Genomic DNA, 22846 nt, shown 5'->3' on the forward strand with positions numbered 1-22846 from the left:
GACATGCTTTATGTTTACATGGATTGCTCATTTATTAAGATTTATACAGTTAAACTATGATAAACTTATCCATGCTGCTTTTGATATATGAAAATGATAGTACTAAGTGCAAACAGAACATGGGATTCGAATTATGCTTTTAGTCCTGTTGGGGGATTTTTTCCTAAGAAATTCCTATTTCTTGCCAATGTCTATAAGATCATCCAAGACTGGCCCTGCCTACTTCCCCAATCTCAATACTGGGAAATTTCTTCTCGCCTACTCTGCACTAGTCCCACGGTTCTCTTTTCAGTTCCTCAAATGTACCAAGATTTGTGTTACTTCCAGGACTTTGCCTCTGCTATATCCTCTTCCTTTATTACTTTTTACTCCACTCATTCTACAGGGGGCTTTTCTTTACCTTTCTGTTGTCTACCTAACACCTATTTGATGTTATCTCGTCAAAGAGACTGTTCTTTATTCAACCAAACTTAGTAGGTCCCTCTTATTGGTTTTACTCTCACTGCATCCCATTGATTTTTATCATAATTTATGATTACATGTGTGTTTTAATGTAAGAATGAGTGGGATCCATTTTCACATTAAATGGGTGAACAAATAACACTCACTCATTAGTGAGTGAATGAGTGAACCAATAACAGATTAGGGCTGTAGTTTGTGACTATGTAAGACTAGATCATTGGTTAATGGCTCTTTCAATCTACAAATATTAAGAACCTGCTGTGGCTCAGATGCCAAGTTGGGCACTGAGAACACAAGAGAGGAAAGTCACTCTCCTTGACCTCAACCACAATTCTAAGGCTGAAACAGCTCTGTAAGCAGAAAAATTACAGTAATTGGAAGCATGCTAGAAATAAATAGGCAGAAGCACCTTCAAAGAGAAAAAAATGTAGGATCTACAATACAAATGCACATTTTTTTAGATTAAAAGAAATTTATTTAATATAACATCATTTTTAGGAGGTTAATGTTTGTATATACTGAAATAGCTTTTTTGTCAATTCAAAGGTCTCTTTTAAAGACCTGTTCTTATCTTCTTGGTAGTAAATGACTTGACTAAGGAAATGCTGAATACACCTTTGTTGAAATACACTACTGTGGTTTCTATCAATGATCCTGAAGTAGAACAGAATTTACACTTCAGTGGATTCAGTGATCAAACTGGATAGCTTTAGTATTATATTTGCTATAAAGAATGTATGGTGTAGACCTTAGTGATTTTCTGTTCCTTTAGCTTTGAGGGGAACACTGAGTGAACATATTGCTACCAAATCCCAGACTTGTAAATTTGTTACTTCTCAGTATTTTTTTAATTATTAAATACAAAGGTCATTGTATCTCAATTTTTTTAAAAAAAGATCTGTATTCATTATTTACATTTCTGTAAACAATGGAAAGCAAAACAAGCCTGGATGTGATTGGATTTTTTTTTGACTGATGCCCACATTTCATTATGCAATTGTCATCTATTTTTTTCCTCGAGGACAAGAAAATTATCTAGAAAGTTGTGACAAAATAGACTCAGGGATAGCTAAGATTATGTTATTTTCCTTTTAATAAAGCAATTATTTTTAGTTTTAAGAAATAGTAGGCTCCTTAGAACTCTTGTTGCATTTTATTATACACTTTGCTAATTATGGGATGAGAGAGAGCAGATTATTTTTCTCAGTATGTCTATTTCATGAGATGCTGGATGTCTGGCATGCCATGAAACTTTAGGAATTTTTACCTGCTTTTTTCCTATCTCTGTCTTTTGTTTCTGTTACCTCACTGTGGTGGTTGGGTTCAGGTGTCAACTTGGCCACATGATGGTGCCCAATTGTCTGGCCAGGAAAGCACTGGCCTGACCAGTACTGTAAGAATATTTAATAAACCAGCCTTCTGGTTTATTAGTTCATCAGTTAGTTAATTGCATCTCTGGCTGATTACATCTATGATCAACTAAGTGTGCGTCTTCTGCAATGAGATAATCCAGTCAGTTAGATTTAATACAATTAATTGCAGACTTTTAAGGGAGAAGAGAGAATTTTCACCTCTTCTTTAGCCAGCTAGCCTCTCCTGTTTAATTCGTCAGGAACTTCATTGGAGTTGCCAGCTTCATGGCCTGCCCAATGGATTTTTGGACTCTTGCATCACCACGGTTGTATGAGACACTTTTGTAAATCTTATGTTTACAGTTATAGCCTATTGGTTCTGTTTCTCTAGAGAACCCTGACGAATACACTCACACCTAAAGAATCCCCATTTTATAATTAAATGGAATAAATAGGAATCTCTACTCTCATCTAAATGTCTGATTCTGCCTAAATACATCTAGCAAAACATCATACATATTTGTTGAATGACCCCAGGTTCCAATCAATGATATAGGGTTTTAAATGACATGATCTCATTTGTTTACCAGTGACAAACTCGAGTACAGAATTTGTGTTTAAGTTGTATTTTAAAATGTTGAATTTACTGAACAGTTTTAAATGGTTTCTATTCTCATATTGCTTGAAAATGGAGCCAGGGAGTATATAAGCTTTAATTTAGTGTCCCAAGAATGGGATGGAGAGGGGAATTAGGACCTGTTATCCTCGACTAAACCTATGTGATGGCTGGAAGACTAAGTCATGATTGGGAATGACATCCAGGAGGTTAAGTCCAGTGTACAATAGTTTACTCATGGTTGGTGATCTAGAGTCCAGAAAGGTAGAGTCAAAATTAATGTCAACATTAAGAATTAGGTGGGGGCAGGCCTCGATGGCTCAGCAGGCAGAGTTCTCGCCTGCCATGCTGGAGACCCGGGTTCGATTTCCCAGCCCATGAAAAAAAAAAAAAAGAATTAGGTGGGCAAGTGACTGTTACTGACTGATTTATTAAACTGGAATTGATCAAATGTTTATTATGTGCAAAGGACTCTTCTCAAAACTGGGAATATAACAATGAGCAGAATATACAAAAAAAAAAATCCAGCTCTTAGGGCTTTTCATGTTGTTGTCTAACAATAAAAAGATGAATTAGTTAAGTATGAAGTGTGTCGGATGGTGTGATGGTAAAAGGAAAGCATATGGTGAGAAGATAGGAAATATGTGCATGGGCAAGGGTATCACAAGTTTAGATAGGGTATCCAAGGAATGCTTCACTGAGAAGGTAATATATTGGCAAGGAGCTGAATGAATGAGACGGTGAGACATGCTGGTACCTGGAGGAAAAATTGCATGTTTTTGGAACACTATGCTGCACGTCAAGTACCTGTTCCACAATTTTCTGACAGCATTCACTTAAGAACACTAGGATTCTGGCAAATACTATAATATCCAGAGTCATGTTTTCTAAATAACCGTACATGTATAATTGAAACATTGTTTATAAGATTATTATTTAACTTGCAATAAAACAAGCAAAAAGATGTACGGTTAGCGTTTAGGGCCATGAAGGTGCTTTTATAGAAAACAGAAATAATGTCACCTTAGATGACAGCCTTTGCATGATTATAGTTGAATTGGGTTTGGACCTGAGCAAATCTAAAGGAATCCGTAGTGATCATTTTCCTTTAGTAACGGATAAATTGAATAAACTGTTAAATTGAGATTGATGTCATTTTTCAATGCCTGGAATATAGAGATCAGTTGTTTATTGAAAGGAACTCTCCATGTTTTATGAGCACGTGCATATGTAGGAGAGTTCACCTGGTAATATAAACTTTCAAAGAGCCTAACTCAAAACTCTGCCATATGAAGTGCTACTACATGAAAAATAGAATGCTGTTACAAAAGTATCTGCAGACGAGACTGGTATTTTCCTCTGGAATCAGTTTTAAAGCTGCAAAAATATTTGAACAATTATTTAGTTGATATTTCATAATTCCTCATCATAAAAAGGAGAAACAATGACCGTGGCCTTTCAGGTTAGGAAGCAGGCGGCCTATACCACAGAAGAGCCTATGGCATGTTTGTCTTCAAGCAAGCCTGTTTCTGAGGACGACTCCAGCAGTGAGCATGGGGGTCAGAGCTGCACCTGTACTACCAGATACTAAGACAGACTCCTGGCCCAGTGGAGATGCTGTGCATTGACTATTTAAATGCTAAAAGGCATAGTCCAAATCGATAATTTTCTTCTTAGAATAGTTAGTAATCTAGCATATATCCAAATGGTAATCAGCCAACGGGTTAATTTTATTTTTTTTTAACTAAATACGGTAAAATTTGCTTTTTTGTTTTGTAAAGTTTTGAACTTTTACATATGCATCGAGTCCTATAACCAACACCACAATCAAGATGCAGAAGAGTACCATCATCCAAAAATATCCCACCACCTTGTCCCTTTGTTGTCAATTCCTCCCCCACGCTTAGCTACTGACAATCACTATTATGATTTCCATCTCTGTAGGTTTGCCTTATCCAAAGTGTTACATATATGGATTCATTTAGTATGTAGCCTTGTGAGTCTGGGTTCTTCCACTTAGCATGATACATTTAAAACTTATCCATTTTATCCATTTATCTTTTTTGCTGCTAAAAAAGCAAATGCTGGAATAAAGTTTTTTTTTTTTTATATATGAACTTTGTTCACCTTGTGATTATTTACTTAGAATAGATTCCTAGAAGTGGTTTTAGTAGAACAAACATTTGAATAATTTTGAGATGTTTGATATATTTTGCCAAACTATTACAACAGTGTAGATTCCCACCAGTATTGAATAAATGTACCTGCCACATACCTTGGCGAGTTTGAATAGTAATATTCAAAATAATCTTTGCTATTTTATGGGACCAAAATGGCATATCATTATTAGCATATTATTGTGAAGTGACTGGAGTCTGGAACCAGACTGATTTACTTTAAAACCATCTCCACCATTTACTAGGTATAAAAATTTGGATGAATTATTTAACCTCACTGTGCCTCAGTTTCCTTCTCTGTAAATTCAGGATAATTGTAGTACCAATCTCATTGGGTTGTTATGAGGATTGACTGCATTACTATGTAAAATGCTCAAATAAGTATCTAGTCTCTAGTAAAGACTATATATAAAGACTCTATCAATATTAATTACTGTTTGTTTAGCTTGTATTTTAATTATTAATGAAGTTAAATTTTGTGATATTTGACATTTTTCTCTTGTGAGTTCTCTGTGAATTTCTTTGCCCATTTTTCATTTGACATGAGATTTATTTATTGGTTTATTTGAGCTTTATGGCCCCATCCCTTGTTTCATGTTTTGAATATTCTTCTTCATACAGAAAACAGAAATGTACATTTGCCAAAATAATCCTCTACTTTATTTTTCAGTCAGTTACTTGGGATTTAATTTGGAATATGATGTCAATCCAAATTTTATGTATTTCACATGACAAATTTTATCAAAATAATACTTGCTAACTAATCTATCCCATTTTCCATTAGTTATGTTTCCTATATAATATATTTTCCATTGTTTCTTGAATTCTCACTTAGATTTAACTCTTAGGAAAATATTATCATAGAGGGAAATTTTTTTCTGTTATGAGAAATAGGCTTGAATTTTGGTGATGCTTGAAAATATTTAAGTATATAAAGGAAGTGGGCATACAGATTAAAAATGAAAAGAAGGAAAACTGCCTTTATTCACAAATGACCTGATTGAGTATAATGAAAAGATAAAGAAATTGATAAAAAATAAAACTGCTAGAACTAATTAGTGAATTAAGCAAGATCATTGTATACAAAGTCAAGATTCAAAAATCAATTATGGGGTTCGGTTCCCAGACCATGCACCCCCCAAAAATAAATAAATGAAAAAAAATCAATTATGCTTTGGGTGGTGCAATGGTGGCTCAGTGGCAGAAGTTGCATCATCCAAGACAGTATGATGTTGGCAAAAAGATAAATATATAAAAAATACACATATAGATCAATAGAACACAACAGAGAATCCTGAAAAAGACCCAAACAAATAATCATTTACTTTTTTGAAAAACTGTCAAGGTAATTAAATATGGCAAAGAATTGTCTTTTTAATCAATGATGTTGGAAAACCCAGATAGCCATACATTAAAAAATGAAAAATAACCTATACCTTATGTTGAATGCAAAATTAACACAAAACATATTAGACCTAAATCCAAAAGCCAAAACTATTGTAAAATTCTAGAAAAAAGCATAAGAGAAAATTGTCAGGTACACAGTGATTTCCTAACAAGAAAAGAAAAGGTGTCCTGTTTTTTTTTAAACAATGTACTATTTAAAAAAAATGAATATTTTCACATTATCAAAATTATATACTTGTGCCCTTTGAAAGTCACTATTAAATAAAAATTAAAAGGCAAGTCACAGCCAGACTGAGAGGAAATATCCACAATTCATATGTCTAACAAGAACTAGTATTAAAAATATGGAAAGAACTCTTACAACTCAATAATAAGAATAGAATGACCCCAAAAAAGTATTTAAAAGTTTGAACATACACCAAGAATGATATTCAAATTCCTGATAAATACCTATGAAGATGCTCAATATCATTAGTTACTAGGGAAATGGCATTCTTACACCTTTCTGGTGAAAGTACAAAATTGTATTACCACTTTGGAAAAAGAGTAGCAGTTTCTTACATACACTCATCATCTGAACCAACAATTGCCCTCAGGAATTTCCCTAAGAAAAAATGAAAACATATGTCCATGCAAAGACTTGTATATGAATGCTCTTAACTACTTTATTTATAACTAGAAAATGTCCAAATTTTCCACCAAATATCCACCAAATGTCTATCAACAAGTGGTGGATAAACAACTTTGTGGTATATCCATGTAATGAAATGCTACTCAGGAAAAAACAACTTAATAATTCTTAGCTGTTTTGTTCTTTTATAAAATATAGTTCAATAGCTGATTATTTGGTCCTTTAAAGTGCCTGTGCGACTGAAACTATTTGGATAAGATATGCAGACTTATAATTTATCAAGCTGTCATAGATTGTTGAAGAAAAATCTAGCAAAGTGATATATCTCTAACTTGGAGGAGGTACATAGTTGCCCTTTTATAAAGAGTGTAGTTAAGAACTCAGCACGTCTTAATGAAATTAAATGAAAAAATGAAGAATATTTTGATGAGATTTGAGACCTAGCACTCAGAGCTAATTATGTCAGTAAATTATTTTTTCAGTAACACATATTTTTATGAAGCCTTATCAACTTAATTAAATGTGCCATAATAAGCTGAATTAATTGCTTCTTAGTGAGGGAAAATTTTTGCCTCTACAAAATCAAGATGAAAGTCACAGAATTCTAAGATTAAGAAAATAATGCTGCCATCAATCAAAATTTGTTCCCTCAAGACTGCTTAGAAAAGACGTATGTTATGCAAATATGTCTCAAAATCTGCATTCATTTTTGGATTCGCCCCAATATGACATTATTTGAAAGAAGCAGCATTTTAAAAAGTAAAGCTGTTTTATTCATTTAGCTAACATGTACTAGCCATCTATTCAACAATAGACACATGTTATGTGCTAGGGTTATAATGACAAATAAAACATGATCCATGATGTCAGGGAATTCATATTATATCCAAGAAGGTGGACAAAGAAAAAAAATTATTTTAACACATGGCAAAAACTGCTACAGTGTGGTTCACACAGTAAATCATCTTCTGTTCATTCCTTCCTGCTGCAGTATCACTATCATGAAGAAATTCTTCAGCTCTTTGAGGGAGAGATAGTGGTCTGTCCTGCTACATGCCTTGCTTCACCTCTATTATAGCACTTACCACTTTATATTTTAATGATTTGTTTATATTTTCGTCCTCCCTGGTAAACACTGAGTACCTCCAGGATATGATTCAAGGATTATTCATCATTTAATGGATAAGATCAGATAGTAATAGATATGATGGAAGGAAGGATGGCATGGGCAGTGAAGATGTGGAACAAAAGGATAGCCATGATACAGATAGTTGAAAAGGATTTTACAAGAGTAGAGACCACTTCATGTAAAATGGAGCCAGTAAGAGAAGGAAGGTAATAACAGCAGTGTTTAAAGGCTGAAGGTTTGAAAGTTACTGTCAGTAAGTGAAGGGAATGAATATTCAAGGGGAAATGATGCAATCTAGGCAGAGTGAATTTGAGATTTTCACAGGGCTTCTTGGAGAAGCTGTCCCAAAGACATCAGGAAATGCAGATGCAGTTAGTCAGGAAAGACGTCTGGATGAGTGCTATGAATCTGTGTGTCACAGTCCTGGAGGTGATATTGAAATTGTGGAAGACTAGATAGTTTTCAAGGGTGCTTGTCTAAACTGAGTTTAGCTGCTGAATATTGAGGAAATTAAAGGAATCCCAACGAAATAGAATAAATAAGAGTCTGAGGACACTGGAAAAGCTGGCAAAGAGCCTGTAAAGGCTCATGTTGTTGGAATATTTCAAGAAAGAAGGTGTAAAAAATGAAAAGTAAAAGAGCACAATGCTAACCAATCTCTGGAGACAGAATCTTAGGTTCAATTTATAGTGCATCTTTATGGGATCTTGGGCATGTTATTTAACATGAACCTCTTTATCCTCAGTTGTAAAGTGGGTATAATAATAATTCCTGCCTCATGGAGTTGTTCTGGGGTAAGATAATACATACTGAATACTTAGAAGAGTAGAGTACATAATAAGCACTCATTCCATGGGTGTATTGACCTTTGTGAAAACAATTTCACTATAGTGTCAGGAAGAAGACCTTAGAATCTAGAGAAAGAAAAAAATAATAAGACCAGGAAAGCTATGTATTTGGAATTTGAAGAAAATTATTTTGGGGCAAAACATGGGATTTCTGAGTAGCACTAAGAAATCACATGAGGTTACGAAATTTTTAAGTTGTAGAGATTTAATCATCAGTATTAGTTGACTTTCTTGTCATTTTTCAAAAATGGCAATGGAGAAAATGTATGTTTTATTTATATATAATTGCATACCATATAAGATATTATTATTATATAATTATATAGAGGGTCAGGGCAGATATGGAAGACTGTCTAGGGGTCAAGGAGAAGCAGACTAGAGTGCTGGTATACCTCCACTATAGTGGTCCTTGTGCTTCAGTTTCTTTGCATCCTGCACTATTTGGTAAAGAGATCAGTGGAATAAAAATACCAGAGAGTTGTTAAAAAGATAGGCTAGGGAGTGCTCAAAAAACTGGACACAAAAATTAGGAATTGGTAGATTTAAATGTGCTGAAAGTATGAGAGATTGTAGTCAGGAAGTTACAGTTCCTTATTTGGGAATTTAGATTTAAAATGATTTGAGGAGACGGCAAAATGTAATATATAAGAAGTGATTCACTGAAGTGATTAATTTGTTTCCCCAAACAACCTTGTGAGATAGCAAAGTCAAAATGGCAAGTTTAAGTTAACATACTACTTATGCACCTCTAAAGAAATATCAATTAATCCTTTGGATCCTTGTTCTTTCCATTACACTAATCTAAATTTGGAAATTTCTTCTTCATACCTAAAGTAGTATGTTTGTTAGTTGAAGAATTTATATTCTTATTTTCTACTGATATAAACTTTATAAAATTTTAAGATCTCTCCTTTGTGATATTTTTCATTTCTTTGTTTTTTTGTTGGTGGTGGTAGTTTATTTTTTGTTTTGTTTTGATTTTGTTTTTGCATGAGCAAGCACTGGGAATCGAACCAGGTCTCTGGCATGACAGGCAAGAGCTCTGCCTGCTGAGTCACCATGGCTGCCCTCTCCTTTGTGATATTTTAACCAAAAAAGTAATTTTGTTCGTTTGAGACTTTTGATGATTTCCAACTGTACTTAAGTGATTGCTGTGGTTCCAATATTCGTTGCTGCATTTAACTTCATATTCAATGACTCTAGGATTTTCACAGGTAGAAAGTGGTGTTTAAATTGTGCTTTCTTTCCTCCTTGCCAGAGGGATGGTCCCTTTAAACAGAATAATTAGAAAAATTACCTTTTTGTTTAATTTTGCACTTTGAAGACAGAATATATTGTGCAGCATATTCCTTAAAATGCATGTATGAGAGATTACCTCAGTAATTGTCTTTCTCTTCATCTCAATAAACATGAGAATTTTATTCAACATTAATATGTAGATACTGCCTAAATAGTAGATAATCAAAGAAAAATAACATATAGCTCTGCACTCAGGAAGTTTATTAAGCTTCCAGTCCATCAGTGAGACTTAGCTTATATCTATTTCTAATGCCTGCATTCGGTGTGTATAAATTCAGTTAGCAGAGCACAGATAACCTGCAAAGCCTCACAGTAGACTGAGAGGCTGCCAGCAAATGGGAGACCTGAGATCCACCCCTTCTCACTGGGGTACTTCCACTTGTTTACTTTACCTTTTTACTGCAGTATCTGACACATTGACTCAGGGTGCCTATATTAGTCTACCTGTGAATATTAATGAAGCCTAATTTATTTATTGTCTCTTATATCAAAACAAATATATGCAGAGTTCCAGATTATTGTCTCATGCCCCAGTGGACTGTCTTGCGCGCCCTATTAGGCAAGCACATTCCATTCTGGAATCTATTGCTTTGGCAAAGGTAAGCCTTTGGCAAAGAAAGACGTTAAGCGGAGGAGTGACAGCCAGATATGAATGTTTGGTCATTGACTGGGTTTAGCAGATGAAATTGTATTGGGTAAGATAAAGTGAGGAAGGCAGAGGATATTACATATTGTCAGAGACTGAATTACAAGGGATGGCTGGGGAGATGATATAATTGAATAAATCTCAATATTCAAGAATGATTGGAAGCAGTTGCTAAGGTAGGAGGAAAAATGAAGAGTTACCTTCTGGTTCTTTATTACAGCAAAGTTTTTTTTGACTCTTAGAGCAAAGGATGAATTTTTGCATGCTTTGTGACTCCTGGTTACTTAGGGAAAATAAATGTCAGCCATAACATTATTCATTCTTGATACCGTGCAATATCTGTAGCAGGGTTTTCATTCATTCCACAGACATTTTCCTAGAACACAGATCTGTTCTAGATGCTAATCTTTTGAAATACCTGATAAAGATTATTCAGAGATATGCACTCAGTTCTTATAAATGTGATTTTCCCAAAATGGAAAATGAATAATTTTTCATCATAAGATAGAAAAAAAGATTATCTTTCTGCTGCATGATAAATGAATGTGGTATGGAAACACAGATGACTTGCACCATGCCTCCTGTGCTTGGTTCATTGCTGCTGCATGTCTTGCCTTTAGCTGGGATGACAGCAGTTCCGTGAGCAGTGGCCTCAGTGACACCCTCGATAACATCAGCACAGATGACCTGAACACCACGTCCTCCGTCAGCTCTTACTCCAACATCACCGTCCCTTCCAGGAAGAATACTCAGGTGAGAATGTCCTTCTTTGGATTCTGTGGGCTCCTGCCAATTTTTTTCTCCAAATTACTTAATAATAATTAGAATCTGACATAATTGCATACCCTAAATAAGGCGGAGATTGATAGGCTTGCTTAAAATCTAATCAGTATTTTAATAGTGTAATTTTGGATAGGTTCTTAATTAATTTTGCATTGATCGCTGAAAAAAATATGACTGGATCCCTTGCAAGTGTTAAATCAATAATGAATATTAAGTTAAGGTTTCATCTCGTCTTATGTTTCCTTGTTGCATTTGACATAGGAAACTCCTTCCTCTCGGGAGTTTCAATTGGAGGTTTTCTGCACAGATTTAGTCTGATATTCTCTACTATGTGCAAGTGAGAATTATGTATCTACAATTAATGAAACTTGAGTGACGACATAGATATAAATAGAGGAATCGCTGGAGTTCTTTTGGCATATAAATCAATGCTTATTTTTTCACAGTTATCTGGATGTACATTTGCTGTCTTAATTAACAGAATTTCAGCATAAAGCTTCCCTGTAATATCTTCTTTATAGCTGAAGACAGATTCAGAAAAACGTTCCACCACAGATGAGACATGGGATAGTACTGAGGAGCTGAAGAAAGCGGAAGAGACCTTTGACTGCCATGGGGATGGTGGAGGCAAGTGGAAGGGTGTTTCCTCAGGGCTTCCAGAAGACCCTGAGAAGGCAGGACCCAAAGCCTCCTTGTCGGTTTCACAGACAGGTTCTTGGAGAAGAGGCATGTCTGCCCAAGGAGGATCCCCATGTAGGCAGAAAACTGGAACAAGTACTTTGAAGACGCCTGGTAGGTTGATCGTTTTGCAGCTGTTAGGTAAAAGTGTTTTAATATACTCTTTCCATTCAGTCTTTGTTCTTTTTAATGACAACCTTCTTTTTAAAATCAGATTCTTCTCCCTCTAGATAAAAGATTTTCCTCTTTAAATTTTACGTACTTGTCATGAAAGCCCACATAGTTGTAGCGCTCTTGGTATTCTCTGAAGCATGCCCCCATGGTTTGTGATCCTTGAGTGTCTTCTTATTTTGTCATAGTCATTTGGGGTCGTGTGGACATAAAATAAGGCTGCTTAATGAATTATAAGTTGTTTGTTGAAAATTCGGGGTATTCATGTTAAGTATGCCAGTGAGCTTACTACACAATCTTTTTTTAAAATTTTTTATTGAGAAAAATCTTCACACACATACTTTCTTATACGTGGTGCACAATCGGTGGCTCACAATATCATTACATTATTGTGTAGTCATCACTATGATCATTTTTAGAACGTTTACGTCACTCCAGAAAAAGAAATAAAAAGAAAAAAAAAAGCCTCATACATACCGTATACCTTACACTGCAAAATCTTATAGGCCAAAGCAATCATCCTAATCTAATGGATTGGAATGCTGGAGATTTGAAAGCAAGTTTATAAAAATAGACTTTATAAAAGAAGAGAGTGAGAGATCTACTAAATGGCACCATCCTGTTTTTGTTTTTCTTTTTGAGAACTGTGTTACTACTTTTTAAATAGTGCCGAATTTTAAATAGTGCCACCTGAAGTACAGATATAATGTGATATTCCAAATATAATAATCTCACAGATAGTCAAATGAATTTTTTTAGCGCACAGTTTGATAAGATTAGGTGCTATTCTTAGGAAGAAAGAAAGTTGAAGGTATAATGTTAATAAATGGCAAAAATGTACGTTTTCATATTATCTCCTTGATTTCTTAGCATATTTTCTCGGACAGCCACATATTTTGTAACCATGCACTCAAAATTAGCCTATTGATAACTTTTTTGGAAGTGAGGTAATGTAAAGAAGCATTCACATTTTACACAATGTTAAAAGAAATATTACTATGATATTAAAATGTACAGATATAAATATTGATGTATTTCTCCATCAGGAAAAACTGATGATGCCAAAGCTTCGGAGAAAGGCAAAACTCCCCTGAAAGGGTCATCTCTTCAAAGATCTCCTTCAGATGCAGGAAAAAGTAGTGGCGATGAGGGGAAAAAGCCCCCCTCAGGCATTGGAAGATCCACTGCCACCAGCTCTTTTGGATTTAAGAAGCCGGGTGCCGTGGGATCATCTACCATGGTCACTTCCAGTGGAGCGACCATAACTAGTGGCTCAGCAACCCTGGGGAAAATTCCCAAATCTGCCGCCATCGGTGGGAAGTCAAATGCCGGCAGAAAAACCAGCTTGGATGGTTCACAGAACCAGGACGACGTAGTGCTGCATGGCAGCTCCAAGAGCACGCTGCAGTACCGCAGTCTGCCCCGCCCTTCGAAATCCAGTGCCAGCGGCATTCCTGGCCGGGGAGGCCACAGATCCAGCACCAGCAGTATCGACTCCAATGTCAGCAGCAAGTCAGCTGGTGCCACCACCTCAAAACTGAGGGAGCCGACGAAGATTGGGTCAGGGCGCTCCAGTCCCATCCCCGCCAACCAGACAGACAAGGAAAAGGAAAAAGTAGCCGTCTCAGATTCAGAGAGTGTTTCTTTGTCAGGTTCCCCCAAATCCAGCCCTACCTCTGCAAATGCCTGTGGGACACAAGGCCTTAGGCAGCCAGGATCCAAGTATCCTGATATTGCCTCACCTACATTTCGAAGGTAAGGATGAGAAAAACTGTGTTGGGAAAATACAAAAGGGTGTGTGTGTGTGTGTGTGTGTGTGTGTGTTTAAAGATACACATATCTTAGAAACTTTTATTCAGTTTCTGAGGTACTGTGAGTTCTAAGAAGCTGATCATATAAATAGCTAGCAAAAGAAGGCACTCCTTTCAAAAATGGTTAAATTTTCTGGCTTCACTGTTGTTTTGATTTTAGCAAGACAAACAATGTTTGTACGAGATGTAAAAGCAGATGGCAGCTACCAGGGATAGCGATAAAGCATAATGTAATAGCTTGAAAATTGTCATAGATTTCCATTCCACCTTTCCACAATTAAAACAAAATAAAATAGGTCTTTATGACTATTGATAGTCCTTTCCAGCATTCATAACTTTAGTAGCTATTAATGAGTTGATGATCACGAACATAGGTGAAATTCTGTGTTTTTTAACAGATTACATTGGACATATTTGTTAATACCATATCTTGACTATTAAAGAAAATCAAAGGTAGGATTGAGAGAATTTAAAAACTTTCAGAGATTTGGTTCAGGATAAAAATAAAATTAAGACTGGACTAAGTTTTCCAGCCTTTCACCAGTTTTCTTTGACGTGACTCTGGTAAGCAGTATGACTTGATTTCTGTACCAGCACTATGTTGGGTATTGCATATGTGAAGGTCCACTCTTGAAGATCATGGTTCGTAAGTACCAATGTCTTTTAAATGGCAGGAAAATAGATCCAGTTAGAGATTTGGGGCAGCTGGCTAAACCTCGCTGGGTGTTTTCTCATATGCAAAATGTTAGAGATGATACATAGTCCATTACATGTTAAAAACCTTTTTAGTGTTTGTGTTTATTCTACTGGCCAAACCAAGAACCTTAGAAGAAAAGTGCCTTAAAACATTTACTTTATATTTCAAGCAATCTCAAATAAATGTTTGCCTGAAAAGCCTAGAGGTTCTATTCCTCCATCGAAATATTAATCCAAAAGAACTGGCCTTTTGAAATGTTGATTTTCATTGGAAAAAATAATGACTTGTAGTAAGAGTAAATATTTCTGTTTCTGAAGTGAAAGCTAATAGTGCCCTCCAGTGGCCCCTTACCTATGAAACAATTTCTCATATTCGTCATAAAATATTTCACTCTAGAAATATGGATTTCATTACAACTTAGTAGTAACCATTATGCCATTACTTCATATCACTTTATTTCCATATTTACATAAATTCAATTGTCATTTGCTTCATTTATTTAAAACTAAAATGTTTTCTGAAGAGAACTCCAATAATCTAACAGCACCAACTATGCTTCACATCGCTATTATAAATATATATTTGAATACCACTGGCAACCAACATAAAACCCTTTGGCATTTCCTGGGGGATATGCAGATAAATGACATGTTGCCGACCGTGTCCAATATCGTCTCTAACCAATTACTCCCTGACAGTCCCTCAGATCAGCACACACGTAACATAACCTCTAAACTTGCCTTAAGCATTCCTTTTATATTTTGATAAACTATGAAAAAGAAAAAAAAGAGTGAAAAACACAACAAAACATTTGCAAGTGCCATGTACCGAATGCGCAGAAGTTGTTTCATTATAGGTCCTGTAAACAGCTAACAGCAAGTATGGTCAAATATGACATCTGTGTGAATGATTCTCATGATCATGTTTGACTGACTTCTGTTTTGCCCCTCTCCCCCTACCCCTGAGTAGCAGCCTGCTACTGACTTACCCTTCTGGTGATGTGATATTTTTCAGCCCTCAATGAACAAGTCTAAGCTTATAAAGTTCACTGACATGGAGACGGGAAGTGCTTGGTAGCTCAGTACACCCAAGCACACTTGGCTCTGTGTACTGTAATCCTAACTATTAAATGTGGATATTAGTGTCTCGGAACAACTGAAGTTGTTATTTGTTTTTCTTTTAGGTTGTTTGGTGCCAAGGCAGGTGGCAAATCTGCCTCTGCACCTAATACTGAGGGTGTGAAATCCTCCTCAGTAATGCCCAGTCCTAGCACCACATTAGCGCGGCAAGGCAGTCTGGAGTCACCATCGTCTGGTACGGGCAGCATGGGCAGTGCTGGTGGGCTAAGTGGCAGCAGCAGCCCTCTCTTCAATAAACCCTCAGACTTAACTACAGATGTTATAAGCTTAAGCCACTCGTTGGCTTCCAGCCCGGCATCGGTTCACTCTTTCACATCAGGTGGTCTCGTGTGGGCTGCCAATATGAGCAGTTCCTCTGCCGGCAGCAAGGACACTCCGAGCTACCAGTCCATGACTAGCCTCCATACGAGCTCTGAGTCCATTGACCTCCCCCTCAGCCACCATGGCTCCTTGTCTGGACTGACCACAGGCCCTCACGAGGTTCAGAGCCTGCTCATGAGAACGGGTAGTGTGAGATCTACTCTCTCAGAAAGGTGAGCTTTCCTGGAGGCATTGATCAAGTCTCGCCGCGCCCCTCGCCCACCCCTCCCCTACCCCCACGTTTACTCCCCTTGATTTCCGTGGGGGTGCCATTGCTTAGTACAGAGGGGTATAGGATTGGTAAGAGTGGCCTTTCACTTACCCTCACTGCCAAATTTGCAGGAGAGTGAAACCATTAAGTGTAAGATGATTAGAACCCTCATTACCAAATTTGCAGGAGAGTAAAACCATTAAGTGTGAGATGATTGGATACTGATGTTTCTTTCTAGGAATGCATACATATGTACTCAGGAGGAAATTGGAATAAAATTCAAAGCATGTATTTATGTATTGAATGATGCCTTCTCGAGACATTTGAATGATCTGGCTTACGCTCCAGGTCCACACAAGCTCCCTCTCATATTTTAAACATTTTGAAAGACCACATTTAAATGGATTCTACAGTTATCCTCTGAGCAATATATTAAATTTTACCTTTTTTAGCACTTCTCTGGAAAAACAGCAAATGGATCACTGGGGAAATGCTAAGTAGAACTGGGAAAAAAAATCAATTGTCAGCCATGAATTCTTAAGAGAAAAGTATAATCCTAGTGACACTTTTAATAGGACCTTTAAAAATAAATCATATGACAAGGTGTTACTGATCTGTTTTATGAGTTGTTTTTGTTTTTCTTTTTAACTTTAAGTATTCTTTACCTGATATGCTCGCTAGAAAGCATCACTGTTGACCCAAATGGCTGTACATTCTCCTCCCAAAAAGTTCTTTCTCTAATTTTTTGTCTCTTACCCCCAGGAAAATGTCTTAAAACTGCCACTTTCTCCCTAGATGAACTTTATGTTATTTGTTTCTTGGCACAGCTAAGGCTTTCAAGCACTGCCTTGGTCACTTATCTTAATTGTGTTATTTTGTTGAGGCAATGTCGATCACTGAAAATGCTTAATACCTTCCTCTAAACTCTTTTTTACACCGATACTGATGCTGACATACATCCTCTTTCCCAGACTTCCAGCCTTACTCCCAGAATCTTTTTTTTTTTTTTTTGCATAAGCAGGCATCGGGAATCGAACCCGTGTCTCCAGTATGGCAGGCAGCAACTCGCTGAGCCACCATGGCCCGCCCCTGAAATCATTTTTGAAAACAACTATAGCCTTTACCCTGACTCTATGCAGTGTGCCAGCAGCCGGGCTTTAGTCTTTCCCATTCTACTCAATCTCTTGCCTTTGTGGAATAAAGACCCAGAATAAATGTTCTTTCTTCCTACTGGTTCCATCCACTTTATTTCCACTGTCCTTGACAAGGGTACAGGGACAGCTGTACAACTGGAACTTTCCCTTGGGAAAAGAATTTTAGAAATGAAGCATTGATCCTTCCTTGATACTTGCCATGGTGAGCTACTACATTTAAAATTCATTCTCCTCTTAAACAAAAAACCTGGGCCAAAAAACACATGACAAGCAGCTGGGTGATAGAAACTAAAATGTAGGCACTTGTATCCTTTTTCCCCTCTGGTTCTTCACCATAAACAACACGTGTGAAAACCAAGGTCTTGTTTCATTTGATTTTGTTCCTAAGAAGACAGGCTTCCTACAGTCCCTTGGATTCTAGTTTCTGTGCATTAAGGTAAATGGGCATCCTGATATGTCATTTTTAAAACATCTGACATGTAAATAAAATTATCTTGAGAATATGTTATGAGCAACCTACAGTTTCAATGAATGCATCTTAAATTGTCTAGTGGGGTATGAGAAATGCAAAATAACAATTTGATAACCAAATTCTCAATCAGACTGCAAATAGATAATCATTTATTAAACAGAATCATCCTCCCAAATACCGAATTTTGTTATTTTAATTGCAAAGACAACAGCTTGGCCATTTGGCCATCAACCTATTCCTTTGGCTTTCAGACATTAAAGACTCAGAAAAATAGCCAAGTAACAATTTATAACCAAGTATCCCTCAAATCAAAATCAGTTGGTCAGACAGTTAGGTCTTATATATACATATATATATATATGTATATAAGCATGTAATTTTGATAACTGACCTATATTTTGGCAGAAGTCAATATAGAGTTTCACTATAGAAATATGCTAGCTGCTATGCAGATGATTTTTGCTGTTTATTCTTTGAAATAGACCAATTTTCCAGATGCCCATGTCCTAAATGGGCATTTAAAATAGACAAATAAATGATTTTTCAAAATTAAACCTTAAGTAAGATAATTTTATCAAATTAAAACTTTTTCCCTTGATTCTTAATAATATGCACTGATAAATATTGTAAAGAGTAAATTTTAATGTCTTCATAACTATAGTATGTAATTTAAATATTAATCTGTTCCCTTTAGTAAATTATTGGATTGAAGTAATTTTTCTCAAGATGGATTGAAATAATTTTTGATGTTAGAAATTGTGATTGTTCTTTTCTTGGCACAAAAATTCCAAACAATAGCAGTTTAATATGATCCTTAAGAATGTTTATCAGCCATTGAAGAGAAATTAGTTACGATAGGTGACCCTGGCTTAATTTTAATTAAGTGGACAGCAGAATGTTGAGAATGCTAAGAAAACTAAAAGTAATACCTGAGAGATACCTAATGCAAATGAATTAGAGATGCAAAATAGATAATGTACATTGGTTCATGACTTACCTGTTAATCTATAATTTTAGGATAGTTGGTTGATTTTATACCCTAATGCCATTAAGTCAATAGTTTTTCATAAATATTTTAATGTTTGTTCAGCTTTTCTTCCTTAAAAATTAATATAATAATAAATAAATAGCAACAATTTACCCTATAGGTGCTCTAGATCATTGCTGGTCCTTGGGCTATAACTAATCCACATTTAACTTTTTGTGTGTTTGCAACTAACCGAAGTTAAAAGTTTTTAAAGTAATAACCTGTGTTACACTTTAGATATTTTTTATTAAGAACCCAATTTTCTGGCTTGTCTTTAAAAATCTGACCTGGCAACCTTGTTTTCACATTCCTATGCAGAAACTATTGGCTTTAGTCAAACAATGTCTGGCCCCTTCAGATTGTATAAAATCGCTCCTTCACTATTATTTTCACCTGGCTGGCCTATGCAGCCACAACGAGTTTTTGACCTTTGAGGGTTTATTGAAAACACCTGCACTGTATAATTATTAGTATCCAGCTTCAACGGATATTTCTATTTAAGGCTTTTACTTTAATTGGTTAAATTAAATTTACTTTCTGATTTTTCGTATATTAAATTGCTCAGGACCACATAAACATTATTTTTTAAACAATTGGATCATATCAGAGAAAACACCTCTTTGCAATTTCCTTTGCAGCAATATTAAATTTACATGCAGGAAATGCTTATGAACACATTAATATTTGAGCATGATGTAATTCATATTTGGAAATTTCTACTATTTGTTCACTGTGATACCCCCACATGGACTGTTTTTTTCCACACTGCTTGAAATCTTCTATAGTCAAGGAATAATACTGAAACTTGCCTCTCCATTATATGGTAATTACATTCTTTGGATATTTTCAATAAATAATATTGAAATTGTAAAATGATTTTGGATGCCTTCTATTATAGTGCTATAATGGAGTATACATTGAAGAAAACATTTTAGCTTTGATTTGAGTGTTTAAATTTCAACTCAATGTGTCTGCATTCATGTTACATCATCTCATTACACGTATCCTTTGATTTTTATTTTGATCATTTGAGATTCTAATGGAAGAGAAATATAATTCTGAAAATTTAAATTAATTTTATATCTTATTATCCATACCCCAGAAATTATAACAGTAATTCCTAGGCTTCTTCCACTTATTTGAAGTAGCTATTTCTTTCCTTTAGAGAGGGTATTTCTCATTTTTTCTGGACACATCTTTCTATTGTTTTCTATGATGGATTGAGAATTCCTTAAAATAGAGATTGATGAAATTTAGCCTTTTGAATATCTGATTTATAGTTTCCAAAAGATTCTATACTTCCTTTTCATTTAATTTTTCCTTCAATGACACAGAAACACTGAGTTTCAAACAAATACCAATCACATATTATTTTTCTTCTCTTGCATATAAATGGGAAAAATCTGCCTTTATTTAAAAAAATAGATATTTGAAAAGGCAAAATATAAGTGCTGAACAGTGTTTTATATATTCTTTGCCCATTGGACTTGTCACTCTAGCTTAGGCAGAGCAGATATATCTCATGTCTACACTGTGATTCTCTGGCATGTGAAATTATACCAGAAGTCTAGGTGCATGAAGAGTGGAAACTACTATAGCATTAGGTAAATAGAACCCCGTGTGGAACTGTGCTAGCATATGACTCAATCTACCTTCAAATAATCCTATCACTAGATGATACTCAGAAAGGAACTGAAATATATTACAGAAATGGATATCCGGTTACCCTTGGCTTAGACTTTTCCAATGAGATAGACATGCAATATGTGTTACAAAACTTGTTTTGTGTAATTCAGAGAACCATTTTTGTTAGATGTGTAATTTGGAAGTTTTGTTTACATTATGTCCTTAGGGGTTTTCTTTGTTTTAACAGCATGCAGCTTGACAGAAATACACTACCCAAAAAGGGACTAAGGTATATATTTCTCTCAGCACAATTGCTGCTTTTTTATCTGTTGTTACATAAAACTTCGTGTGCTGTCTCTCTTCCTCTTTCTTTTTTTGTTTGAAATGTGGCACCTGGCATTGAGGGTGAAATCATTTTAAATCTTGATGCTTGCTTTGTCCTGAGGAGTCTGGTGAGAGAGTGCTGAGGTAGAGATATAAGCAGAGGCAGAGATTCAAGGCAAATAAAGTCCATTGTAAATACCATTATTTTGAAGCAATAATACTTCAAAGGTCTTGTCCCAGTCATTGCATGTTTGGGGGTAGCAACTTTTGGTAGAACGCAGAAGTCATTTCTGGATGTTAAATGAAATTAACTTCCCTAAGTTTTGCCTCTTGGAGGCATATGTTTGCAAAACTTCAAAACCCGCATAGGGTCAGATAAGTCCAGTCAATGTTGAAAGGTTAAATGAAGGCTCTAATCTGAATCAAAGAATAGGTATTTTCATCATCAGAACACAGATAATGTAATTAAGTTATGATTTTTAAATAATCGTTTTGGTAAAATCTCAAAGTAGTTTTAGAGCAATGTGTTTATCAGGGGTGCTCTATCAGATCAATTTGAATCTGAATTAGTCTAGTACCGTATAACCTCAAAATAATTAGTACATAATAAAAAAGAAAATGAAAATTTAATTATCGCCTTTCTTTGCTGCACACTTTTATCTGAGGAAGAGATAGAAAGTAAACTACTAATAGAGGTGAACGTAGGTTGACTGCTTCTTGGTGCTAAACATTTCCTTACTCTGGTGTAATAGTGAATATTGGCTAATATAGATCTTTTCCTATTATCCTCCTCCTCTCCAATTGGTTATTAATAGCAAACTTCTGGAAATCATTCCATTTCCAAATATTTTGTTCCAGAATTTATTTTCCAATAAAGTGAGCACAAATCCCCCTTCTTTTTTAAATAAATAAATAAATAAATAAAACAGGCATGGTGACAAGTGGCTTTTTAACAAAATAAGTGTTTTTCCTTTTTTTTTAAAAAAATCAGCTTTCAATTTGTATTCCATTTCCAGTGCCTTTCTGTGACCATCACTACACTTTCCTTGAGTCTTTCCTACCCTTTCCACCGTGTTTAATCTCCACTCACCTTCTTCACATCTTCCCAACCACTGTGCTTTTTGAGTCCTTCTCAGTTAACCTGTCTGCTCATTGTTTGTGATTTTTCAACTTCGTATCTCGCAGAAGCATAATTTCCTTCTCAAGAATGCTTTCTTTTTCCTGTGAGCTTCAAACAGATGGTGTCAAATCATCTGGAAGAACTGAGCAATTATAATTAGATTCAATCTGTTTGAAAGTGTTGTTCAGTCTGAATAGTAAGCTTCTCTCGATTGTTTTACTGTCCTTGTATTGCTCTGCCTCTGTGGACGTGCTTACGTGTCTTAGCTGTGCTGTTTTGCAGATATACCCCATCATCTCGGCAGGCCAGTCAAGAAGAGGGCAAAGAATGGCTGCGTTCTCATTCTACTGGAGGGCTGCAGGACACGGGGAGCCAGTCGCCTCTGGTCTCACCTTCTGCCATGTCATCTTCTGCAACAGGAAAATACCACTTTTCCAACTTGGGTAAAATATTCTAAACCATCTGTTCCATATTCCTCCTTTCATTATCCACCCTCACTTGAGCCCTGATAGCTCTTCATAAAAATTGTTCATCAAAAGGTGATAAAGGCCCCTTAATGTTTACTTTTTATTTGCATGGCTATTTACTGTTTACAGAAAAATTTCCAAATGTTGTGCCATTTCTTGCTCATTGTCAACTGCTTGACTTAAGTAATACATCCATTATTTTACAGATGAGACTCCCGGAGCTTGGGGAGGTTGTCAGA

The 22846-nt window shown here is 35.7% G+C and overlaps 1 protein-coding gene across 5 annotated transcripts in view; it reads left to right on the forward strand.

The window, feature by feature from the left end:
• Positions 1 to 22846, forward strand: part of NAV3 (neuron navigator 3) — a 622569-nt gene that overhangs the window by 515816 nt on the left and 83907 nt on the right. For 4 of the 5 annotated variants that reach the window (XM_077111502.1, XM_077111501.1, XM_077111503.1 and 1 more), the window contains 5 exons: positions 11188 to 11320; positions 11872 to 12142; positions 13246 to 13954; positions 15891 to 16379; positions 22423 to 22583. In XM_077111502.1, the coding sequence (XP_076967617.1) occupies positions 11188 to 11320; positions 11872 to 12142; positions 13246 to 13954; positions 15891 to 16379; positions 22423 to 22583 (1763 nt within the window). Of the gene's footprint in view, positions 1 to 11187; positions 11321 to 11871; positions 12143 to 13245; positions 13955 to 15890; positions 16380 to 20943; positions 20986 to 22422; positions 22584 to 22846 lie in introns of all 5 variants that reach the window. The other variant, XM_077111504.1, reaches the window with a different exon arrangement.

The sequence above is a fragment of the Tamandua tetradactyla genome, chromosome 7 (genome assembly GCF_023851605.1).
Source record: "Tamandua tetradactyla isolate mTamTet1 chromosome 7, mTamTet1.pri, whole genome shotgun sequence".
In the NCBI taxonomy this organism is placed as follows: domain Eukaryota; kingdom Metazoa; phylum Chordata; class Mammalia; order Pilosa; family Myrmecophagidae; genus Tamandua; species Tamandua tetradactyla.